Source organism: Hetaerina americana, unplaced genomic scaffold, assembly GCF_022747635.1.
Source record: "Hetaerina americana unplaced genomic scaffold, ioHetAmer1.1.p SCAF_7, whole genome shotgun sequence".
NCBI classification, from domain to species: domain Eukaryota; kingdom Metazoa; phylum Arthropoda; class Insecta; order Odonata; family Calopterygidae; genus Hetaerina; species Hetaerina americana.
The window spans coordinates 72,556,710-72,576,415 of NW_027287316.1; the positions used below are offsets into that span (position 1 = coordinate 72,556,710).

The following is a 19,706-nucleotide window of genomic DNA, read 5'->3' on the forward strand; positions in this document are numbered from 1 at the left end:
AATAGTGGGAGAAAACCAATTATACTTACATATATGATAACTGAAAAACTAGTTTAATTAATTTTACAGTTGTAAAAGCATGTGATAAAACATATTTTAATTACATTTTACTTGCCATTAGTAAACATTTGTAATCTAATGGAGGGGCTGCAATCTATATTATAACAAGGGACTTCCTTTCAGCAAAGCACTTATGAAACATACAATTCTTAAATTAGATAAATGAATTAAAGTTGGCATGTGTAGATAGTTTTCATTTTCTTTAGCTTCTGCTCTTTTCCTCTCTTTCCAAAACACTTCCAAAATAGAAGGACTCCCAGGAGGAAATTAATACAGAGATAATGCACGTGTTTTTTAAATCTGAAACAGGGTTTATAATTTAGGTAGGTACAGGTTTTCAGCATCAATAGATTTTGTTGCATATAACATGATTTAAGCTATCAATGTTGTGTGGTCAGTATCTCATGAAACCAGTAATTCAAGGAAGGCACTTTTGCAGTCGCAATAACTTTTAGGGTCATATTTTGATACAGGTATCATTGATAATAAGTTTTAAAGAAACATTAATAACTACAAAAAAAAAGAGCTGAATGTTCAGAAACAAGGCTGGACCAACCAGGGGCTGGTCATATGTTCAAAATACATTGAATGACTGCCAAGATAAAAGGCAGCTCCAAAAACCAGGGCCAATCTATCCAAAAAAAATACTGCTATGGACAAAAATGACCCTTAGTCAATGATTAGAGTCAGCTGCCAAAAAAATGTAATGGCTTCCAAAGAAGGGGAAGTTTGAAAATCCAGAACTGACCACAAAATTCATGGTACTCTGTGTCATTATGCACATCCATTTCATTTTTATCCTGGACTATCAAAAAAAATGCTCTAGTGGATGCACTACAATTATAACTTCGAAGACTTTTGAGTGAATGTATCAATTCTGGCAATAATTTTTTAATTGACTCAGTCCAAATACTTTTGGGACAGACCTCATACATCTTCTCTTCCTTCATGTTTCCTGACTTCCACTGCCCCCTCATTATTCTATAATTCATATTTTGCTATTATAACAGCTAAAGCATTGAAAAAGTGGTATTAGAAGGTTAAACAAACCCATGCTAAAACAGATTCCATGAACTTTCCATCTGAAATTTCCTTCCTGTATATGCCAGATTCAAACGTAGCATACTCACAAGAGGAATACTAAGAATTATTTCCATGAGGGCGACACAGGTACCCTTTTTCAAAATGACTTCCTTGAGAATACGGGGACCATCACATATCACCATTCCTATATTTCCGGCATCAACAAGTCCCTGACCAATTCTGATTCTATAGCCAACACGTTAATCACCTATATAATGTTACCTTGAAACATAGGGTAAGAAAAAATATTTTTTCCACTCGTGACACCAAGTGTTAATAAATAATTTAATTTTTACACTTTAAATATTTTTACAAAAAATACATTATTTTAATCCTCTTATGGAATCAATTTAGATTAATAAGATAGGATAAAATTTTCATCAGAAAATCAAATGTATTTTCCAAGTGATTCATCTGATCAAACACAACTGGTCCACATTAGTATATTGTACTCCAGAGTGAAGAAAAACATAAGAATGATCAATTATTTACAGTCATCACACCTCCATTAAAAAAATCCAGGACAGATTTTGCAACAGAATTTCCAATTGCTCCAGCCAATTCAGAATATGTGGCAGTAGATATGGCTGTGATGGTACCAAAAACTCTGAGTAACTTCTTGGCATTGGTTTCCCCAACACCTGGAATGGTACTCAAGAGGCTTATCTGTTGATCTCGATCACTATGAACTTCTGTTTTTTTCTTCTTAAATTTGAATGGATTCACTGGTGACGTGGTTTCCATTCTTATCTAGAAGGAAGAAGACATTCACAAGAACAAAAATTATACATAGCTTGGGATTTTGGTTAAATGTAAGATTCATGCTTTCCCTTAGAATAAATAACCAACACAACACATTATGATTTAGAGTAGATTGTCTATTAGTAATTTAAAAAGTATTATTTGTAAACCTTCCTTTGAAAATATGAAAAAACAAAAATAGGATCAATAAATAAAGTTTACACTCCATTATGAAATGGATTAAAGCTTTTAATGCAACAATTTTAAAGTGTAAAAAAATCATTCCCCTTGACTTGGATTCGAACCCATCAACCTTGACATCCTGCTAAGTGCCTAAACCATTTAAGCTACCGTGGCACCTTAATACAATCTGAAATTTTATTTTAAAAATTTAGAGGGCATTAGGATGTCATGGTAGCTTAATTAACTAAAGTACTTGACTGGATATCAAGAGATCTGGATTTAAATCCCAATCAAGGCAAATTTTACACTTTGAAATTGATGCATTTTCATGCTGATTAGCAGAAGACTTTTTTCAAGTTTCTTTAAGTCGCAGCATCTCCCGCAGTTTCTTTGAAATTGGCTTAAGCCTTGCTTATTTAATACCCCACCATTAATCAAGTGTTCTGAGAGATAATAAACATTGCATATAACAATCTAAGTAAACATTTACATTAAACTTCTTTTAATTCAAAATTATCACATTCTTACATAAAAAAGTTGTGGCCTGTCCTCCACTAAATACATGAGCACTAGAAGGATTCCCAATTCTTCTGAGCTCAAATACACACGCTAATAAAATATACTCCTAATCAAATGAAAAATTAAAGGAAATAAAAAATTCAGATGGTCAGTTTATTTCCTAGTATTAGTGGTTTGAGGGGAGGCGACTGACAGCTGAGGTCAATTGCACCATTAGGGATGGATGGCAAAGAAGGAAGGGTGGAGAGAAACCCGGCATTGGCATTAGCCTAATCTTAACATAAGGTGCCAAGGGGTCGACAGCTTAATGTCCCATCCGACGGACAGTGTACTCACTCAAAGTTCTCTCTACAAAGCACCTCAAGTAGCGATCATGATACCTGCTGAAAAATAACTGCTGTTTCCAGGAGTCAAACCCTCTTCCAGGGTGCTCTTGGTGGGAATTCAGTATGTTAGCCACCGCACCATGTTGACCCCCTGTGTATTTCCTTTACACACACAAAAGACTAACCCCAAGTACCCTTCTAAGTTCCAAGAAACTGCAGGAGATACCACAAAAGTGACTTTTAATGGAGTTATCCGCTAATATGCATTTCAAAGCAACAATTTCAGAGTGTAAAAGCAATGGTTTTTACACTCTGAAATTGTTCCATTGAAATACACTTCTTAAACTAACCATGACAACAAATGTAACACTGTACTCCACAATTAATACTTCTTTCATTCTGAAAGCTTTTTGCCTACTTTGATTCTATCCAACAGGCCTATTCTTTTCATACCCTGCCTATCTAATATTTTCCTCTTTCTATCACAATTTTCAACATTCCATAACCAATAAAAATTAATTCTCTGAATCAACTTTCCCTGCTTTCTTTGAATTGCTACCAAAAACCCTCTCTTCTCCCCTACCACTAGTATTTCTTCATTTACTTTCATTTCCATCCATTTTACTTTTTCCATTCTTGTCCACATCCCACAGCCTCTGATTTACAACTCATCTGCCCTGAGGACAATGCTCGAGTCGAGCATTGAAATGTCAGCCAACGTGGAACCTCTGACCCGGCCAAAGACACGAGAAAACTTCATCAAGATGTGTTTTGGACTTCTTCGTTTCTTTGTCTTTCTAACAAAAGGTAAAATGACTTTGTAAGACAATAAACCTTTTTTTCCACTAGTTCAACAAGAACAGAATTTCTACCTTCCACAAAATGTTTGTGGAATCCCAAAAATTTCATCATTAAATCTGGCATCAGGGAGAGGTTTTCTGTTTTATAATTATAAAAATCACAAATATTGAGCTTCCAGAGTTGCGCAGATTCAAAAAGGAAAAAACTTGAAACATCTCACCAAAGCTCATGTTGAACCCCAATTCTCCAGTGCGCAGCCGTTTTCCTCATGCTATTCAATTTCTGGCCGGGAAGGATTGAAACTATTTATGGAACTCTGTTAATATAGAATCTTGAACTCAAATAATGAAGACTTTACTAAGCCCTATGAATACCCTCTGCTTCCCTTTAAAAGTTACTTTGGTATTTATTTTTATATATTTTTCAAAAGTGAAACATTATAACAGTCTATTTTCAAAAGGTTTGGCAAATATCTGAGCAGCGAGGTGGAATACAATAACTTTTATGATGTCCATACAGAGATCTACCTTCAATTTACTTCCAAAAAGAAAATATTTATGTTCTCAATTCCCAATGGTCACTGAACATTTTTTGGCATTTTGATATTATCTATTTTGCTCTCAGCTTCATATCCTATGCCGGATGCATAATCAAGTTTATATGTTTGAAGTTTCTTAAGTGGTATACTCACTCTTATACACCATGGAAAGTGTTTTGCTTCTCTAGTTAGCAGTTTTGTGCTTTGGCAATATCCATTATGGCCTATTTGACAAAATGCCAAGGTTACTCACCTACCAGCACCACAATTCACAAGAAGCAAGTTTTAAAAATTACTTTTTTTTATTCTAGCGGTCTTGTGGAATTTTTAAAAGTCTCAAAGGCAGAATAGGCTCTTCAACTTTCAAAGTGCATGTTCATTACCATACAAACCATTTGAATAAGGAGATCTGGTAGGCCATATGATGAAGTTATGGGCAGCACTGTCAGAGAATGATCAATCACGGCTACCTTCTGCATTTCTTTGAAAAACTCGTGTGTTGATGGACTAAGCACCATGATTACCACACTTTTGCATTTGGGATATTCCTTTAAAAAAAAAGAAATTGATAAGAAACAGATAAATAATGATTGGCTAGATTATTCTGTTAAGGTAAAATAACTGCATGCTAATGCAACCGTATATAATAAAATTAAAACTCCTACAGCCGTAAGAAGAATACCAATTTTTCAACAGGGTGCTTTATAAGTTCTATTGGTTTGTCCATATTAAATGAGTTGATAATTTTCCACAGACTTTACTTCACAGTAAAACGCGTTTCACCGGCTTGTGGCATCATCAAGGGAAATAAAGCCCGAGGAAACTTACAAACTCATTTAATATGGACATCGAACAATTCATGAAGTGAAACCTGGAAGTGTAAAGTGTATCTATTGCTTTAGCCGCTAGGAAATCTGATGATCATTTCAGTATCTTATGGTCAGCATAGGGGTATGGGGCGACAGTATAAAAATCAAAATAAAAATTCCACAGATACGATAAAAACAGTCGTCTTTATCATAATTTTGGGGGATCAGAGCCGATGTTTAGGACCGATTCAGTACAAACGAGACGAGTTAATAATGAATTTGGATTCTTATAACAAAATTACTATATTGTGACAAACAATAGGGCCGAAGCAATCCGCTTTTCTTGAACAGCTATTAAAAATTAGGCAATATTCGTCAGTGAATAATGCTGTGGGCGAAGTATCATTACTTTATTCAAATATAGTCAGTTTGAGCTATCCGATGATCATTTAATGTAGGCAACAGCACTGGAAATTAGCGGGTTAATAAACTGTACGGCACGACACGGCCGAACACGATACCACTTAACGGACAGATTTGGTTTACAATTATTGCATTAGCAAACTAAAAAGCTTATAAACCCTTGCCTACCTACCTTCGCCAAAGATTTAACTTTGGATTTATTAGATGACGTGCACAAAAGATCTGCTTCGTTCAAATAAATGACAGGGCAATCGGTGGACGGGAAAAAGTCCACCACTCCTAAATCTTCATAGCAGCAACCTTTGGATTTCCCTGGGCGAAAAATGTGTAATGAGCACACAAATGTACTTTAAATCAACACAAAACACACGCACTATTCTCTCACTGTGTATTTCTTGTGCGATTGAGCTTCCTTGCCATTTCTCATGGATAAAAATATAACCTGCTGGCACATTCATTTTCTTTTGCGGTGTATTGGAAGCAATCATAATTCAAGATCATTACGTATTTGGTATAAGTTTTCAGAGACTAAAATTATTATCTTCTTCTCAACCGCGAGACAAGGGCACACTTTGGGAAAGCTCAATTTGCGCTAGTCATTCAGGCATTCAAACCACGAAATGACAGAAACTCGCCAAAAACCGACACAGTGATAGGAGTAGTCCACCCTGTACCACTGATTCAAACATAACTAGTATGGTGAGACCCACCATTTCGCAAATTACGCTCTTCATCCTCTCTTTTTAGTTCCAAACGCGAACGCTAGGGTTGGAAGATCGCCGTCCGGTTGTCCTTCCAATTGCTCTGAATGTCTAATCGTCCGATATTGTAGTTAACGTTTAGGAAGGAACGGCTCGGGGAAGAGCAAACGTCAGGTAGTGCAATCGAGTTGAAATTTATTCGTCAATACCAGTGCAGCTTGTTCTCAGTGCGCAACCATTGGTCACGGATAGGAGAATGACATGGCAAGTGTGAAGATCGTCTCAAAATAAGCGATACTCTATTGTATTCCTCCTTGAGATAGTGCGCTACTCATTTGGCGACTCGGTGATTTAGTTGGAATATACGTGGCAGACGACTAAAATTCTTAACTCGTGTGCGGCATCTCCTGGAACCTCTTCTGTGTTTTCTGCGTGAATCCGCTATTTTATAATTCCTCACGAGCGTTGCTACATTGTTTAAACATCTCGGGCTATATTTTGAGGTTTTGTTGCTATAGCCTTTACTGTGGAAATAATGACGACGTGGCCGTAGTTACAGGGTGATTTGACTTACGAAGAGAATAGTGCAAGTGGACGAAGCCTGGAGACAATCATTTGCAGATTTTCTCTTATAATGGTTTTTAAAATTTCCCAATATTTCTCCCATGGGAATACAATATTATGTGGAACACTCTTTCTGGATCACTTCGCCGACAGCATCAAAAGCTTTACTTGAAATTTTCTTCAGATGTGAAAAAGGTTGACATTCTTTTGTCGGATATCCATATTTACCTTAAATTGACAGTTGCGAACGGAATAATATGAACTATTCCTGTTTTCAGTTCCCATTACTCTTGGAATTGAATGTTTGTTTATGTTAACAGTTAAGTGGATTGAGAAACCTTGAACTTAAGGCCAGACACTACTTCGGTTATACAAATTTCCCATCGCCTTAAGCCCTCACCGAAGATGGTATCCGTGGGCAGCGTCGGCGGAGTAGCCCGTCAAGGGATCCTTGAGACCCAGGTCAGAGGTCAGTGGCAGCGTGTTCTAGTGGCCCTCGATGACGATCATCTTTGCATCAGCTTGGACGAGAGCTGCGGTGAGATTGTTGGAGGAGGCGTGGTCAACGGCAACGGAGAGGATGCGCCGGAGGAAGTTCCCGAATCTGTGGCGAACCAGAAGCGCACCGTTCGTGTAGTCAAGTCGGATAGCAATGGACTCGGCATCTCCATCAAGGGAGGGCGTGAGAATAGAATGCCCATCCTTATCTCGAAGATATTTAAGGGCATGGCGGCGGACCAGACGGAGGCGTTGTACGTGGGCGATGCTATCCTATCCGTAAACGGGGAGGATCTCCGTGACGCGACTCATGACGAGGCTGTAAGGGCTCTGAAGAGAGCAGGAAGGGTGGTCCAGCTCGAAGGTATGAACATCTGAGAACCAGCTCGATTCAATATTACGTTGTTGATGATTGGGATACGTTTACTGTCAAAGACTGTCATTATATACTCTTATACGTTTGAATTACAGAGCTACAGTTAAGATTAGTTATTGTACATTTATTTTCTACAATAGCAACTTGTATTTCTGAGTCCAAATGGGCATCCCGTATTCGCGTAAAACTGCCGATGGTTACAATTTCTTGCTAATTGACACATTTGGCTTTGATGGCGTGCCTCATGCGTCAACGCCGGAATCTCAGAGGTACATTTCGTGGGCAGACGATTGGAACAAGTATGAAGGCCCTCTCTTTATATGCAGAGCAAATACTGTGCTTTTGGCAAGCTATGCGGAAAGGTGACCCCCGACTCTCCCGTGCAATTTTGTCAGTTGCATTTTAAATTCTGATTAGTTAAATTAAATTTTATTATCATAAGGATTCTGCACGGTATTCTTAGTAGTGAGGTTACCAATAGCTGTGAAAAATCGCCTGCTTCAGCCTTTCCTCTGAATAAATAGTAGGCTCGAAAGTCTGGCTAACTTCCATTTTATATTTTGAGCAAATTAAAACCGGCATCTCTGGCACGACTTATGATTCCCTCCAGTTGGAGCTTTTCTTTTTGTAGTTTTATATTGATAATTAAACAGTTGTTACTTACTGTTAGATTTTGTCCTACAATTTGTTCTGTCATCAATGAATATTTTTATGCATGTCAGTTCAATGAATACTGGTCATTTTCTTCTATACCAGAGAAGATATTAAAATGAACCAATGGAATATGTATACGGCACGACGCATGTAGATATTGCATTTTCTGAAATGCAAACAGTGAACTAATCGGAACTAGTCCCTATGGAATTGGAATTTTTCTTATAAATGTTGAAATATTGACTCAAGAGTTACAAATAGTGTTGAATTGTGGATCATAGTCTTGCTTATGCACAAAATGATCCAAGTTCGGAGAAACTTGAATGCTCCATCAGGTTTTTGCAAAATTGATTCACTTCTTGAGCGCTTCTTTTCTTCCTGTGCTGTTTACTTGTGACAAGTTACATTTCAGTAGATGAAATAATTAAATGCCCTTCATATGTAGTTCATAGAGGAATCTGTACACACATTATAGCTATGTAGTTCTTACCTAGGTGATGGATATGTCGCCATTGTGCTTTGGAAGTTTTTTTTTCAGATTTCTACCTAAAGAGGCTAAAACTAATTTGCCATATGTGTGTCAAAATTTTTTTGCATGGTTCACATCAGATTTAGTGTATCTGAGAGTCTCTTATCAGTCAGTGGAAATAATTTTTGCAAGGAATTTTTATGATGGGTTTTAATTTAAATTGCCCAGCTAAAATTTATTATTACTGGGGTCATTATGAGAGTAGTATTGACAGGTTAAATGTTTGAAGGTCACTAGGGCTGCACATCTCAAAGCAATGAGTTAATTTGAAATGCCAATAAAAATTTATAAATAACATCCTATGGAACTTGGATAAGTTTTAATTGTTGTAATATGCATTATAATTAGAAAGCTCTCCATGAATGAGCATTGCACAAAAACATTGATAATTTTCTTTGAAATGGGCCTCAGTTGAAGCATATGTGCTTTAACTCCTTGTATTTTTTGGTTTCTCTTGTTAATGATGAGGGTAGAGAAAGAAAATTTGCACTTCCACGTGAACATCTTTATGTGGAAGTGCAAAGTTTCTTTCTCTACCCTCATCATGAAGAAATTCCACCAAGTTAAACCTGAAACTGTCATGTTTTTTTGTTAAGTTTAGTTTGTGGGTTTAGTTATAAAATATTCCATTGATTCGTACATATGCTTGTGGCCATCACATGGAGGATTGCTCATTACCTTCTTTGTTCACAGTTTATGCAAAATGACAACATGATCATATGATAGTTGTTAGTTGGATCACAACTATAATTTGGACTGGAGGAATTTAATTTTCTTCCACTTTATGAAAGTATTGAATTTATGATAGACTAGATTTTCATTAATGATTTTAAATTATTCTATGCAACATTTCAACAAATGCTCATTAGAGGAAAACTCATTCTGCTGAGTATTCCTGTGTGCACTGTCTGTACAAACTCATGATGTATCACCTGTTGTCGTAATCAGAGTTCAGTAAGCTCCTCCGTATGGAATGAGATGAAAACCTAAATATTTTTTTTTAGTTCAATGGTAGAAAAATTAGTGAAATGGTCTTTCCAACACTCTAAAGTTAAAGAAAGTCGAGATGTTGATCAGCATATTGACTACAGCGGTTGTTCTTCACCAGCTCAGCTGAAAAGGGGTGTGTGAGAATTCCACCCTCCCAAGTTTTGGCTGTGGATAGCGATTCAGATATGAATCAATATATTGTACAACTTCTTCGTGTAACTACAAAAAGGATGAGAAATATTGCATTCACTCCATGTTTTTTTTTTTTTGGATTCATTAGGCTATATTTTGCATCTTGAGATCTTTGGGGTCCAAATTTCAGCTGCAAATACTACCGTGTTGCCTGTTGATCTGTTGAATGGTGAAAAGATGGAAAGTTATTAAGCAAACTTTAGTTGATGACTCTGGTTGTTTGTTAGGGAGGTCAGCGCCATTTTTGTGTGTGCCATTTGTTATTTTACTTAAAATAAGCAGAAATATGTGATTTAGACTTTAAAATTTCTTATATAACTTATCTTTGGTGATGTGTGTATGTATTAGAAGCAATCTTCTTCCCTCACTTCTGAAGTTTTGGCTGGTAGCTTAAGTAAATTTTTGGTCATCTTTATTGGCCAGAAATAAATACCATTCAACCCTTTTATTTAAGAAATAGAATATTATTGTGTGTCCATTTTTAATGTTAATGTAGCTGATTCTGACCTCATTAACAGAATTCATTTTCAACTCCCGAGTATAAATTGGTTGTATGGTTATTGTAGTCCAAAAAGATCCTTGCTTGGGCATGAAATGATTTATTGATTGCAGTGCCAAATTTATTGGTATCTAATGTAAAATGGACTCAGACAGCCACACAGCCATTCATACAACACCTTGAAAACTGACACAAACTGAGTTTCTGAAGTTTGAACAGCACACGATATAGACTCATAATTGCATTTTGTGGATTCATTTATGAGGGTGTATATTTTTCAGTCTCATTAATAATTAACACATGCGATTTAAATATTTGTTTTTAATAAAAATAATTTTTGTTGCTGTAACTTCTTCACATTTTTTTAACATATAACTTAGATTTTTGATTTGTCTAAAATGTAATTCAGTTAAAAATCTGTCTTTGGCAGGTCTAAAATTTGTCTATTATAAATTGCTTCTGACATAAATGTGCATTTGCAGCCCTTAAAGTGCAACAACACATCTTTTTTTGGATTTAATAGAAACTAATCTGCACTCTTTATACTCTCTCTCTTAACAAATAATGTGATTTTACCTACAAGGACACTTCTGTAACCTTAAATCTTTTCTTCTTGACTGCCACTGACATGACAGGTTATAAGTGGTATGTATCATTTTAAAAAATATCTATCCTTAGTTTAAGTTTTTCTATTAATCATCAAGCCAGATGCCAATTTTGCAACAGAAGGAAGATGCCTATTTAGAAGAGCATCTCTTTAAAAAGATTTTTGTGATAAAGGAATGGTGGGTAATTAATTCCCATACTTTTTCTGCTCATGCACCTCTTCCTTTTGGCCATAATTTTTGGATTTCGTAATAGGATTTTCCCCAATTCTTCTGTAATTTTTGGGCCTTTCATCACATTTCCTTTATGCAGGCATATATCAGCACCTGATTTGTGTACTTCAATCCTTATGCCATATGGTCTGAATTGATGAATTCAGGAAAGGAATGGCACAGTTTGTTACAAAAGATTTTGCAATAATATTTTCAAGTTAAACGAAGGATACTTTTGATGTGGTTGCCAAAAATTTAGCTGATTGAAGTTATTGAAATAGGATTCATATAATATTTTTTTGCACCACCAAGTAGTCTTTCCTCCCTTAAATGTTTTGGTTTCAAAGTTGAAGATTTCATAAAATTACATAATAGAAATACCACAATGATTTCTTCTTTATGGCTAAAGAAAAATATTTTCTCAAACCATGTCAGCAGCATTGGAAAAGTTCATAACCAACATGTCAGTCAACAGTGAGGTAGCAGTATGATTATAGGTGATGACCTGGTTATCCAAAAACTGCTTAATGTGAAAAAAATGTGAAAACTGTTCTTTGAGAGAGAAGCTCTAATACAAGTATAATAATAGATCAAATTTGCGGCTAATGGCTTAATTACCTATGTAGTCTTTCATGAGTGGACAATTTAACTCTGGCTTTTCTCTGCGAAGGTCATGGGCTCTCATGCCTCCATCAATGTAATGTTTCCTTGTCAGAGTAACTTTTGGATGCTAATTAATGATTTACTGGAAAATGCCCAGCCAAGATCAGGTGGTTTACCAATAAAAGTATATATTTTGGGTATAGCCTGGTTGCACGGACTGAACTACCAGAGTTACACAATACCCATATGATTTGTAACTGGTATGAATAATTTAATTTTTGCTATCCAGCCTTAAGCTGCTGTAATCATTGCTACTGGACCATACCTGATACTGTTTACTGCTTTATCAGGAATTTCCCATAAATGGACAATACTTTGAATGGTCTCAGTTTCTTCAAAAATTATCTGGCTAATATTCATATTGTGTATACTTCTTGAGTTAATCTTCAGGGAAATAAGATTAGGGTAAATACATTGATTGAAGAGAGGGGTGTGTTTCCTACATTACTTATACTTGAAAACAAGATACATGACTGGTCTGTGCCTTGAAATCCAATTGAAACAAAACTATTAATATGTCATGCCAGTGGTGCTTTTAATTCTAAAATAACAACTCACTATTATCCAGCCTATCCTTGGATATTATGTGTCAAAAATGTTTTTTATTAATATTCTTATATTTTATATTGAAGGAATTTTCGAATGCTAAAACAGTAATTTTTTAAATTCAATTCTTAAGAGTTCAAATGCTATTTTGAATGTTTTTGGATAAACCGGTCATTCGCTTATCCCTCCTGAAATTCGGTCCTTCAGTTGCCAGTTTAAGGGGAATTTTATGTATATTTTCTAGAAGAGAAGAGCAATACCGATTCAATATTCTTAAATTCCAAACCAGAACCTAATTGTGTTTCATTCTGTGTTCTTTTAATTTCTAAAAATTACTATTATAAATTATTTCTCTAAAGTATAAACTCTTCTCTGAGATCCATGTTGATCTAGTTATTCATTGGGGTTTTCCTAAAAAAGGCCAAAAAAGAATATTGACTCCACTTTCGCACCCTGATTACATTTATGTGCTTGATTTGATTTTGTCTCATTGTATTGTGGTGAAAATTGTTGATCAGTTTAAATCCCATTAAGATAAGTTCTGACAAGCATAATTTTGATTAATGTTGCTGTTCATGAATGCAACTTAAGAAATACTGTCCTCTTGGTTTTGCATGGGTTGCAGAATTAAAATTTGAATAACACAATTTTTGAAACTGAATGTCATATTTACATGCCAATAAGGACATGCCTAAGGAAAGAAGCTTGAAATTACATTAACACCATCATTTTCTGATTAATAATACATGCTCTTTGTTTCAAATAGACTCATCAGCTTTCCAATGTATATATTGCTGCTTACTACATATATTAGTATTGTGCATGCATGTGAAAATTTAGTGTTCTTTCAAAATGGACTCGCATGGAAAAGAATTCCAGTTTAAATATTAAATCTGTTTACATCAGTTATTCTATTTCTATCATGTACAGTGAATGTACGCATAATTTTATTTTATGGTTGATGCTAAAACTGTGTGTGATGGAAAGTGCATTGTCCTATTAGTAAAAAAAATTACTTAAGTCCCATTGTTTTTGTTAATATTTTGAAACCTCTTTAGTGATCTGGAAAGGCATCTTCCTCTTGTGTATGGCTTCAATTTGAGGTATTTCAAGATTATTTTTTTTGCTTAATATGATCCATGGGCACTGGATCCATCCTCTGGTATCATTGAAGAACATTCTTATGATAATTAAAAGTATATGAAGATTTTTTTGTCATGATGCAATAATTTGGTGCATATTACCCTAAGGGCAAATACAAAAAAAATGCTTATAGTTATCTGAACATGAAATGGGTATAAAATATTATTTTCCTTGGCATGAAATGAAAGTCATTTTAAAATTATCATAGAAAAGAAGAATGGAAATATGTGAAACCTTTAACTGCTTATATGGCGTGTTTATAATTATGATCTTAATCAACCCTCACTAAAGTGATATACAGTGAGCATAATTATGTCATTAGAATTTTAATTTGAATTTTGGTTCCTTAGTTTTAATTATTGCCTCCTTTTGTTCCTACTCTATATGCATTACTTCTGACATTTCAGTTTTTAACAAATGCTTATGTAGTCACTGTTTTTCATGGAAACTTAAATATATCACAAGTCATATCACATTTATTTCCTTCCATGTTATCCTATTGATTTGTGTGTAGTCCCCCATTTTTTTATGAAAATATTAGAAGATTTTAATGGTTGCAATATATTTTTGTTTCCAAATAATTAAATATTTTGCAAAATTTGGCTTCAGAAATAGGGGGTATTTACGAGAGGGACTACATTCAGGTTGATTCAGGTGGATGAATTGCTTGAGTTAATAAGCAACCAGTATTCATCTACTTGCTCATTTTCTTCACTACTCACAACTGTCACTCAACTGTGGTTATAAAAAAAAACCATTTATTGATACCATCATTCACAATCATCATTTGTGTCAGTTTACAGCAGGAATTGCTGCATTATTCAGCTTATATAGTTTAGTTGATTGTTAAATGCTGCTGTTAATGCAGACCAATCCATAGTCCTAATACAGACCAAATCATAGTCAACTTAAGTCTTTATCTCCTGAGTAAAGACAATATTCCAGGGCCATTCCATACTATTTTGTCATGATGAATATGATTAATCCTACACATATGTAATAAGTATTTGAATGTTAAGCTCTCAGATGGATCAGATTTTTGTATGATTTTTAGTCAGATTACTATCTAGTTAAAGCAGCTTCAACAAGTCCGATTGTCTCATTTAAAGTTTTGTACAGTATTGCATCCTCATGGGTTTAGCAGTTAAATCATTCAATATCCGACAGATTCAGAGATAAGAATAGGTTTTGCAATACTTTGTATTGTATTTTTTACAAAGTAGCATGTTAATGCAGACTATGTAAGGTGCAAGTTCCTTATAATATGTGGTGACATCTTTTATTTGTAATCCAAGAAAGTTTGACAGGGTAATGCCATGGTTTTTAAATATCATTTTCCATAAAATCATTAGTGTTTCTAGGTGGCACTGATAGATATGCTTTGAATTGTGGATAATATTGTGGTTATGGCAAAAAATGAAAGAGGTGTCAAGGAAATACTCAAGGAATTAGAAATCACCTTGAGCCACTAGTATAACATAAAATAAGTTTAGAAAAAGATTCTTGGATTTGGATAACAAAATGGTACACACAATCAAATAGTACATGCTGAAACTTTAGCCAATGTACAGCAGTTGCTTGTCTAAGTGGTGAAATATCAATAGGTGGAGGAAGGGAAGGGGAAATTCTGAGCAGAATATACGAGTAGAAAAGCTTTAAATGCTTAAAATTCCAATAGTTTCAACCTTGGCCAAAGGAAAAATGTCATTAAGACCTATGTGTGGAGCATTTATTGAAGCGAAGTTAAAATTGGAATGTAAGAGTTGGAGAGCTTAGGACTTAGAAGCCTTCGGTGAATAGTGTTCTTGAAGATTGCGAAGAATGAAAAGTATGTGTTGTAAAACCAGTAGAACCTCTGAAAGGTTGAAGAGTAAGCATCCCTCTGAAAAATTTTATAATGAAGAAGGGATGGCATAATGTATTAACGTCATATCATCTTTTGGATAACAAGTTCAGTTAAGTGTTTTAGTGAAAATCAGAGCTGTAGACAGGTTGTGATTGAGTGAAAAACAGATGATCAGTGATGTCTGTGTCCTTGTGCTATTACTACCTAGCATAAAAGTATGAACATAATATTTTAATGTTGATGATGACCTGGAATTGCTATTGCATCCCTCATTTCTATTGTTTCAATGCCATGCCATTTACAAGTGCCCATTTATTTTAGTATTTCTTAGGCTCTGAATTCTGATGCCTTGTGCCTATCATGGGGAATTATTGAAATATTAAATCAAATTTTTTAATGTGGCCTCATTTTTCAATGGAAGCTGTGACATTTCCAAATGATATGTTGTAATTGTAATTTCATGTTATAACTTATGGATATAAAAAAATCTGCCGCATTATGAATTGCTTCATATAATATTCTGAACATTTCTTTAATTTTCAAATTTTACATTTTTACATTTTACTTTTTTTTTACTGTGCTTTCAGTTCTCATTAATTGGTTTGACTTCTTTGTGATCATCATAAAAAATATCATGCAAGAAAGTCAGCGACAGAATATTATAAATGTTTCAAGAGTAAATTGGAGAGAGTTGGTTGATTAATTTCCTAAAAATAATTTTAGGCCATTAACCTTTTAATATGTTAAATACATTCATTCATGAGCATTTATTATCATTTTTGTCAGAACTTTTTTATTGCTGTATGAGGAGAAGAGGTGGTTGCTTGGCAGATGGCAGTCCATTTCAATGCTTGCTGGGTGATACTTTATGAAGTCAATCACAAGTTCTTCTTGACCCAGCAGAGGTCTGCCTTGAATGGCCAAGAAAAAATTAAATTTTCTTCTTATACCTGTCAGATCTTTGTGCTTCTTCAGTCCATTTGCATTCATAAGTGCACTATGCAAGTTAGTTCATTCAATCGATTCTCCACCAAGAAATATTCTAATTGTAGATTGCAAATTAATGATTTTTAGTCATAATCTGATTTTATTCAAACAGGTTTTGATTAGTGTTAGTTTTGGGCCGGTGGAAAGATATTGGTAGACGTTTGCAGTGATCAAGATCTTGTTATATCTATGTACGGAGAAGCTCATCTGATGTATAGAAGATGTGACTTCTAAGTTTTTGTGAAGGCTATGTGGATAGGGGGACATGGTTGCCCAGTGGTCAGAGCATCCACCTATTTATTGGAGGGCATAGTTTCAAGGTTGGATGAAATTGGGCACCCCCATCTTAAAACTGGGTGATTTTTTCGGGATTTTTTTAGGGCCATAGATTGTACAGAGGAAGGAACTGACCACCTTCCCCATGTGAATTATACTTCATAGGGCTTGGCGTAAATAGGGCTCTACCCTTACCTATCCAACCTGCTTTCAGATTGATTAGTGTGGTGTATCCATATGGATAACCACCATTTATGTGGAATGTTAAGAAAAAATTAATGTGATCATGAAATAAGGCCAAGTGTAAAGGAGGAAACTTGAATGAATGGCAAAAACTAATTGTCATCAGCCCTGGTAGATCCGAGCACAAATTTTCAAATGAATCTTTATTTTTCTTGGAAAATCTCCAACAATTATTTGCGCTTCTATAAATGATTGTATTCATTGTTCTTCTTAGTTTCCATAATGAGATGATGTAATCAGAGCTAAATATTGGTTTTTTGGTAATAAATTCTCCATTCATCTCACTTCTAGCCTTTTGACTTTTTGTAATATTTCTTACTTGCTGCAAGCTGTTTATGTTTGCTCGTCTTCTTCTGTTCTTCCTGTTTTTTTTCTGTTTATAGTGGGCTTTTGCACTTCAGAATTTTGCTGATCAGTTGCTCTGCAATTTAATGTAATCTTTATATTTTATTTGTGAGAATCAGTTCAACATCAGCATATTTCAGTGAGATTTAATGCAAATATATTGCGACTGTTGGTCTTACCATCAATGCTACTGTGCAGTGAAATAATACGTTAGTGTCATGAATTGATGTCTGCCATATAATGTTATTACTCCATTCTTTCCTTAATTCATTTAAAAAGACTTACTGAATGCCTTTATTGGTATTTTTTTAAGCCCTTCCAATTATTTTCTCAACCTTCTTTAATTTTTAATAACTTTTTACTGTTTCTCGTGCCCTTTAAAGTACCTTCATTCACATCCCTTTGTCTTGCACTCATTGTGGCTTCCCTTTTTCTTGCATATTCTGGAAGTGATTTTGCTTAGTTATTGTTTAAATAATTTCTGCATTTTCAGCTCATGATAGTTTAGTATGGTTTTATTGAATGCTTATTTTACTGTCTGTTTTTCAATTACTGTGATCTTAAATCTATGGTTATTTTTTGTATACTTTTTGAATGCTTGTTCTTTTAATAAATACGTTAAATTTTACTCTTGTAAAATTTAGAGTATCAAAAGTCCTTTATTAATGTGGTTGGTAAGTTAGTTTTAGGCCTTCTGTTCTCTGTAATTATTATTTCACCATCCTATTGAATCATTGAAAGATACCTGTTTTTGTCTCGTTTGATTGACTTGCCAATCTCAAATTTATGGTACCAGTGGAATATGAATCATAAAAACTCATTATTCGACAAGCATTGTTTTTCACTGATTTTTGGATGGAGTGATTTCAGGTTTTATTTAATGGTAATTTGTCTCAAGATTATGCAATTGGCTTAATCAGGGTTTATTCAAATTGTATGAACATTTTAAATTTATGAAATAAATAGGCAATTAGTCTTTCAATAACATACAAATACTGAGTTTAAGGATGTATGAATGTTTATATGTGCAGAGTTTTCCTTAATTTAATGCCACTTCTGTTGATGTATTCACTGGAATGTGATTTTTACAAATCATTATTTAACCTTTACAACATGTCACTTTTACAGCATATAAACTATACATTTCTTTTTCAACTAGGATAATTTAAATAGTCATTTACGTGGTATATTTTAGAATTTATTATCTATATGAAATGAATTCCTTTCTCAGCTAATTAAACGCAAAGGAAACTCTTTACGAACAATGTATTGTATCCTAAATGAAATATTTAGCCCTAAGATAATTAGAATAAATAGATCTGCCAAAGGGAATGTAGAATATATTAGCAAAGAGGCAGCCTAATAATTGTAAAACAAGTAATTGGTAAATAAGTTTTGAATTGAATTTATAAGTGACCATGTAGGAGAGAGAAGTATATTGTTTGCATTAACATATGGTCATTACTAGATGGGGACAATAAAATGGATAAAATGGAAGCCAAATGTTAGGCATGAAAGGGCAAGAATAGATGATTTTGGTAAAATTGAAAAAAGGCAAGAAAATTGGATTAAGAAAATATTGAAAGACAAGTGATAGATTAAAGATTGTAAGAATTCAAGTATGTGTTGTATAGGGAGGATAAGAATGAAGTATTTTGGATAGCAAGGAGAGAGAAAATTTGTAGATGTGTAGAATGACTTACCTGTGTAATGACTTACCTGTGTAACCTAAATGTTTTTTCTGTTGAATAGTGCTTAGAAGTGGCAAATCAATTTTTCCTATGAAGACCATGTAAGCATATGTAGTATCTTTATATGTAATTTAAAGCCTACGTCTTGCCAATTGACCAATGATATTGGTTTCAGTTAGTAATGTGGTCAAGTGAGAGCAGATTTAGTATATTGAATAAATGCGTATTTGTGCATGATGAACAGATGGCACCTGGCATAATCCCTCTTTTATAAATCATAATTGCAAATTTTGTTGTGTTATTTGGCAAATCTTGTGTACTGTCACCTGTGGTTCAATCACCTGTCTTTTTTTTGGAAGGAATGTGATGTACATCGATAAAAAGTTTTGCATCTGAGTCTCCCTTGAGAAGGGCACACAAGCATAATGCAGAAACAGGCTGAGAGGCAAATCTGATCTTAAACTCTGTGTTTTTCTATAAGTGCCTCACTGGATAGATATACTTGGTTCCCAGATTACATGAGAAATACTTAAAAGATGTGTTAATAAGAATGGGACATTGTTAGCATAAAGTTAATTCATTTTAAAAGAGTTTATGCTGTTATGGGAAGCATTCATAATTTTTCCATTGGTTCCAGATATTGAATTATTTTAGGAGGTTCG

At 34.4% G+C, this 19,706-nt stretch overlaps 2 protein-coding genes across 3 annotated transcripts in view; one reads left to right on the forward strand and one right to left on the reverse strand.

The window, feature by feature from the left end:
* Positions 1 to 1,505: 1,505 nt before the first annotated feature.
* LOC139696934 (Fanconi anemia core complex-associated protein 24-like) lies at positions 1,506 to 6,191 on the reverse strand. Its single transcript, XM_071595829.1, has 4 exons — positions 5,869 to 6,191; positions 5,656 to 5,795; positions 4,644 to 4,799; positions 1,506 to 1,893 (listed from the first exon to the last, which is right to left on the reverse strand). The coding sequence occupies exons 1-4, from the start codon at positions 5,969 to 5,971 to the stop codon at positions 1,624 to 1,626; spliced, it is 669 nt and encodes a 222-aa protein (XP_071451930.1). The 5' UTR covers positions 5,972 to 6,191; the 3' UTR covers positions 1,506 to 1,623.
* A 78-nt stretch (positions 6,192 to 6,269) lies between these two features.
* Positions 6,270 to 19,706, forward strand: part of Syn1 (Syntrophin-like 1) — a 32,162-nt gene continuing 18,725 nt past the window's right edge. Inside the window, exon 1 of one of the 2 annotated variants that reach the window (XM_071595827.1) lies at positions 6,270 to 7,610. In XM_071595827.1, the coding sequence (XP_071451928.1) occupies positions 7,154 to 7,610 (457 nt within the window). In that variant the 5' untranslated portion in view covers positions 6,270 to 7,153. The remainder of the gene's footprint in view (positions 7,611 to 19,706) is intronic. The other variant, XM_071595828.1, reaches the window with a different exon arrangement.

Bases quoted from the DNA above. Each gene is read 5' to 3' on its own strand.
- LOC139696934 (XM_071595829.1), bottom strand. From the start codon at position 5,971: ATGATTGCTTCCAATACACCGCAAAAGAAAATGAATGTGCCAGCAGGT. The intron at 4,800-5,655 runs GTAGGTAGGCAA...TTTTTTTTAAAG, and splicing joins AAGTTAAATCTTTGGCGAAG to GAATATCCCAAATGCAAAAG. The intron at 1,894-4,643 runs GTTTGTATGGTA...TCTTCCTTCTAG, and splicing joins CAGATCTCCTTATTCAAATG to ATAAGAATGGAAACCACGTC.